The following is a 6,327-nucleotide window of genomic DNA, read 5'->3' as shown; positions in this document are numbered from 1 at the left end:
ATTGAGGTTAGGCTGACTGGCCGGTAATGTTGGGGCATTGCACAAGGGTGGGTAGAGTGCAAGGCTAAGAGATTCGCATGCATCCAATAATGTGTAACATTAATCATAACTATGCCTGAAAAGAGCGAATCTCCTTAATAAGTGGTATATGGATTCATAGTAGTAGTACCATTAATCACACCTTTGGCATTAAAGCATATAGGAATTCCAGACACCACCGCTTCAAATGGATGAACACCCAAGTCACAGCTTGAAATGGCCACAAAGGGGTTGTTAGTTATCGGACAAAGACATGGCCACTTAAAAATAGCAATTTTTGTTTCGGGGTTCATCAGGTCAGGCGTCTAACCTGTAACAGTCTGGTTCAGACAAATCAAGTTCATTTTGCAAGAGAAAACCCCTACTACACCCAATTTTCACCCTGAGTTTGAAACCCGGGACAATTGGGTTGTGCTCTGCAACTGCCCCTACCACTTCCCAAACTAGAAATATGCATCAGAAAAGTTGAATAAAACTTCAAATAAAACATATTACTGACAGACTTTATGAAATTTAACCAAATTAAAGGATCCAAAAAGAAATCCAAACTACATAAATTTAACTGATAGTCTCAAGTTTCAAACTAGACGGAAAAACTCAACTAAAATCAGTCCCAAATTTTGTGCCAAGAAAACTCACAACACTCTTACGAATAATCCTAATACTATGAAGGTTACCTTACTTCTTCTCTTCCTTCTCTGCCTCAGCAGCCTTCTTCGCCCTGACACCAACATGGCGCTGATTTGTCTTCTCAATCCGGAGCTTGGCATATGCCTTAAAGGACTTCATCTCATCTGTAACCTTCACAAACTCGATAGATGGCTTCTCCAGTGAAATGGGCATGTAAGGACCTTGGATTTGGGTAGCAGTGGCCAGTTCCTCTGGACTAGAATCTCCAGCCTGCAGCAAGAAGAGCATCATCAATGAAGGACTTACAAAATGAAGGGATGAATAGCATAAAATTTATATAACAGATGAACTTAATTTACCTTGAACTTGTTTGTGCGCCTTGGGAAGACGACTAACTTAGCCTTGTAAGTTTTCAGCCTCTGCACATTTGCTTGGAGACCCTCCAAAGAACGATTTTTTCGGCGGTGATCTACGGCAATCCCAATGGTTGGGGCAAGCTTCTTCGGAATTCCAGCCAACTACACAACCCAGGGTAAAAGATTTAGAGGGTGAAAGTTTTTCAATCAATTAAAGAAAATGTTTCACTCAGAAACTAGGAGCATAACTACCCATCCAATAGAGTTATTATCTCATATCCTCCCAAGAAACAATTGGCCTCTACATTACTTTAACAAAAGCGAAACCGAACATAAAAACAACGCATATAGCCCTGATACACCAAAGGGGCAACCTATACACATTAAAATGTTTATACTGGTGGTGACCCACAGATTTGCCTCCAACTATTTTCCATATTTAAAGGCAATTCTGTTCCTACCAATGAGAAAGCTATCTGGTGAATCCACACATTATTATAGAGAAACTTTGCCAATCAAACAGCTTTAGCTAAAGCTTTCCAAAAGTAATATCGGAAATGCAAACACCTGATGAGACAACAAAAACAAATTCCTTCTCACCTTGAGCTCCTCAAGAGAAAATCCCCTGCCAGCTCTAACTTTCATATTGTACTTTTGTGTTTGGCAATGAACAATGGGACGAAGGGGTCCAGATGTAGGCCGTGGAAAAATCTTCACGGCTTTCTTTTGCCTAGCTGCAAATTTTGTCATTGAACATACATATCAAAGACCAGATATAACATGGCAAGTAAAACATAGAGCAATCAGAAGTTACTATTAACCAAAAAAGGAAACATTGTGTAACACTCAAACAATGAAAATGCAAAATCAATGAAAATACAGCATACCAACGCGTCTTCTGGTTTTCCTTGCTGGTTGGTTAAACCATGTCTTGACATAATTTTGCCAGTGCTTCTTAAAGTGCCCATTAGGCACAACATTGTTATGCTTAACCATGATTTACCTGAACCTCAGCAACAAATGTGAGGGTCATAACACAAGTTAGAAATGGTCCCCCAAATGCTTGGAGCCTGTTCTTTGTAACACAAAATATATATACACACAAAATAAATCATTAATGTTTTCAGCTACAAGGAACTCTGTATTTCCTGTTCATAAGATGTTAAAATTGGTCACAAAATTAATGTCTTGAAGCTGCAACACATAACTGAAAATCCATAACCTGATGAGTGACTAAATCTATACCCAACCACAAAATCACAAGTAAAAAATAACTACAATACCGATTTTTATGATTATAAAACACAGTTTGACAACACATAACGAGAGCAGTTTGCATGATCAGCTACATAAACAGCACTCTAAAGAGTCAACTCATACCTCATGACTCGGTAGGTCTGTAACTCAGTATTTTTTAGAACTGTTTGTAAAGGCTGGGCTAATAGCATGCTTGAGAGAGAGAGAGAGAGAGAGAGATGAGTATTTTAATGGACCTAATACTTGCCCAAAATTTGCATCGTCAAATTGGTTGCCACTTGACAGGCGATCCCCCAAGGTAGAGGAAGTTGCCAGCTGTTCATTGTATGCTCCAATACCCAGAGATAAGTTCCTGTTTTCCAGAGAGGGTGTTTGACCAGGAATGATACGGTGGAGCTCCCCAAAGACTAGTAGTCTTGAGATAAGAAATCGATAGAAGGCTTCAAATCAACGGTAACCATCTAAGTATTGAATTTATAATTGTTATCTCATTGTGACACCCAGAAGTATGACTCAGTGTACCAGCAATGTCTGCGTCTCTGCGAGACATCCAACGTTCCAAGTTAAATTTTGGGTGTCAGTGATAGATGAGAACCAATCATCATGTTGGTTGGAAATTGGGATTGTTTATTGGGAGGCAATCCAATATAAACTCACATACATTTCTTGGTGTTGTTCTTTATTAGGACTCATCATAGAACTGTTTCTCCCTGTTGATCAATGTCTACTGAGGAAGAATCATCCTATCACTTGTTCCCTTACAGATCAAAGTCACCCAAGGTAGCAAGCCATCTAGGTGCAGAAGGTACAAAATGTATTTTGATTAAGTGACCAAACAAATAGTACAGTTAAAAAGGTAAGAATTAGCCTGTAAATGATAGCGATTGAGAAAATTCAATATGGACTGTATTTAAAACTACAAAAACCACACAAAAGAAAAGATAATTATTATCATTTACGTCGTTTCGACATTTAGTTTGCTAGTCCCATCGAACATAATCAGTTATAGCTCACACACATATGTTAGTTAAGAAAAAGAGAGAGATCCAGATGTGTCCACTTCTGGACACATAAAATACACGTCATATACCTATGAATCCAATAATAGATCGAGACATTTTTATCATATAGGAGCCCCATGCACAAAAAAAAAATTGGTAGCTACCATCATTTTCCATGGTTATTAAGGTACCTTGAAATACCAAGCACAATATATAATGCATACTTTGATAAGCATGAAACTAGCCATGGATGCTCCAAACATGGAGCTCCCTTAGAAGGGGCAATATAGGGCTGGCAACGGGGCGGGTCGGGGCCGGATGTTGGGGTCCCCTACTCCTTCCCCTCTGCGGGGAATTTTCCCCCGCCCCTTCCCCTTCCCCTCCCCACTACGGGGATGATGGGGAATCCCCCTCCCCACGGGGAATATCTAATCCCCATCTCATCCCCGCCCCGCATCCTTCGGGGACAATCACTTTACTTTCTCATTTTACTTTGTTAAATGTTAGGTTTAAAACTAAAGATTTGCTAGGACAATCACTTCAGGCATGTTGCGGCTTGACTGTTGCATGTGAGAGTAGCCACACAACCCACATAGGCTAAGATTTTGTCTTATTCATTTTATTAACCTGGGGACAAAGGTGGCTGCTCTCAGATTCATTTAATTGATCACTAGTCCCTAGCAGATCCCTAATTACCAATCCCACTTGCCAAAAAGTACTGTACGTGCCACACCATAGGAAGATCCAAACCGTCCATTTGATGGGCACACCATACTACCATAGGCATAGGATGATCCAAACCTTCCACTTGATGGGCACATTGTAGGATGATCCAAACTGTCCATTTGATGGGCCACAACGTAAATAGGTTGTGGCCCAAAAATCATTTCCATAGGATAATCCCAACCCTCTGATCTATAGAGGAATTGCATAATATGGTACCTTCTATAGATCGGAGGGTTGCAATCATCCTATGGAAATGATTTTTGGGCAGCAATCTATTTACGTTGTGGCCCATCAAATGGACGGTTTGGATGATCTATGGTGTGGCCTGTAAAGTACTTTTAAATTGTAGCCTATCAAATGGACGGTTTGGACCATCCTATGGCGTAGCCCATACATTACTTTTTGAAAAATAATGGACTATACGAGCGCACACCATATAAAATCTCATCACTCATCAGAAAGATGTTGCCTTTATTTGGGGGAGGGAGATTTTCAAAGAATTTAATGTTGCCTTACAGTGATGGTTCGAGGGAGAGATTTTAGGGATTCCTAAGGGTAATATACTAATATAATGAGGGACAATGCCCAATGGATTATGGGTAAAAGAAAACATAAAAAGCTATGTCAGGGACAAAACTGTACTAATGGAAATTATGAAAATTTTGGGAGAATCTTGTAGATATGTTTTGATCCAAGGGGTTTCTAGTAGTTTTCCTCAAAAAAAAAAAACACTTAAAAAAATACAAGAAAAAAATGGCATTAAGGCGGGGCGGGGCGGGACCAACTCCATCCCCTTCTCCTCCCCTTCTCCTCCCCTTCCCCGCACCGGGGAATTTTTTAAATCCCCTTCCCCTTCCCCACTCAAATCGGGGAATCCCCTCCCCAAGCGGGGCGGGGCGGGGCGGATCCCTGCTTTTTCCGGGTGAAATTGCCAGCCCTAGGGCAATAAGCCCAAAGAACAAAATCAAAACTCCCACTTGTCATTCCACTTCAGTTCAATGTGGAGGGAGGTTCTTCCTAATAAGCTGCAGTCCCAATTGTATATATCACATACACTGAAATGGCAAATTGAGCTTTCTAGGTTGCAAGTTTTGTGCAAATTGACGTCTAGAAAGGCCCAAATTGGACCAAAACTGCAATCTAGGTGTAAATAAAAAAACAAAAAAGTAATGAAAGGTTACTGAGACATTGGCACATTATTTCGCCCAAGGAGATGAAAAACCCCTTCCTCTATCAAGTAATGTTAGTAAGGTTTTCACTACAATTCGCCATTTCTGGCCAATCAAAACTACAAATCAAGATGTGCTTCCAAATTCTGGTCAATCCATATAAATTTCCTCAACTGTTTATGATAAACACTTACCATAAGCAGCCCTAAAACAATAGATCTCCCCTTTTATTAGCGACATATCAGCCAGATCTTTGGGCTCACAAACACCAATTAAAATTTGAACTGAGAGCTCGTACAAGAATCAGACCAATTGGGATTATTTTTCCATGGATAGTAAACTGGTCATTTTCCCCTATTCTCAGTATGAATTAGTTTCTTTTCAACAAAAAATAAAATATGAGATTTAGTGCTTCACTGATCATTTTATAATTTTCTTCTTTTTTTAATTTTCTTATGTTTAGCGTAACTTTTTATGTTGCTCGTTCATGATTATCTTTAAAGAACAAAGAAAGATAAGTGAGAATCGGAATTTCTCTCCGGTACTGATTTTTCGATTTCCATCCGATTATTTCAGCTATCTAAAGGCTCCTGTAACTAGATAGTTGCAAACATGAAGCAAAAGTATAGATTCTTCAACAGATAAAGGTAGGGGAACAAAAAAAAAAAAACCTAAACAGTTACAGTAAAACCAGTTTTCTACGAACGGAGATCTTACCTTAACTGACGCTAAGGCTGCCCTGAAAAAATATCCGCCGGTGGAAGAGATCTGCTCTCGCCTCTCTCTCTCTCTCTGCCTCTCTCTCTCTCTCTCTGAACCCTTCCTTCGCACGGGTTTTAAAGGAGAAAACCCTCGATGAAGAAGCCCTAAATTGGACGGTCTAGATCACGCCCGCGTAAAGAGATAGGAGCAAGATCAAATTACGTAAACGCACATGGTCTTTTATGAAAACCACGAAATTACCACTGAATATTGAATGGGCTGGCCTTGGGCCGGGCCTAGGGTACGGACACATTACAAGGCCTAAAATTCAATGGATAGTGTAAAAGAGATGATGGGCCCATTACACTCCTTAGTAATTAGAGACATTCATTGGGCCCAGCATTGGCATCTTTTATGTGATATGATCCGATGGTTGAAAAGCCAACC

The 6,327-nt window shown here is 40.0% G+C and overlaps 1 protein-coding gene across 1 annotated transcript; it reads right to left on the bottom strand.

Annotated features, from left to right (window-relative positions):
- Positions 1–511: 511 nt before the first annotated feature.
- On the bottom strand, positions 512–6,052 carry LOC143884829 (large ribosomal subunit protein eL13z). The gene is made up of 5 exons (XM_077388639.1): positions 5,896–6,052; positions 1,913–2,028; positions 1,626–1,759; positions 1,029–1,187; positions 512–939 (listed from the first exon to the last, which is right to left on the bottom strand). Exons 2-5 carry the CDS (start codon positions 2,019–2,021, stop codon positions 718–720), a joined length of 624 nt encoding a protein of 207 aa, XP_077244754.1. The 5' UTR covers positions 2,022–2,028; positions 5,896–6,052; the 3' UTR covers positions 512–717.
- Between the last annotated feature and the right edge of the window lie 275 nt (positions 6,053–6,327).

The sequence above is a fragment of the Tasmannia lanceolata genome, unplaced genomic scaffold, assembly GCF_043159265.1.
Source record: "Tasmannia lanceolata isolate RefF3 unplaced genomic scaffold, GAP_Taslan_0.1 ptg000008l, whole genome shotgun sequence".
NCBI lineage: Eukaryota > Viridiplantae > Streptophyta > Magnoliopsida > Canellales > Winteraceae > Tasmannia > Tasmannia lanceolata.
Note: the sequence above shows the minus strand (reverse complement) of the source record. Positions and strands in the feature narration are given on the sequence as shown.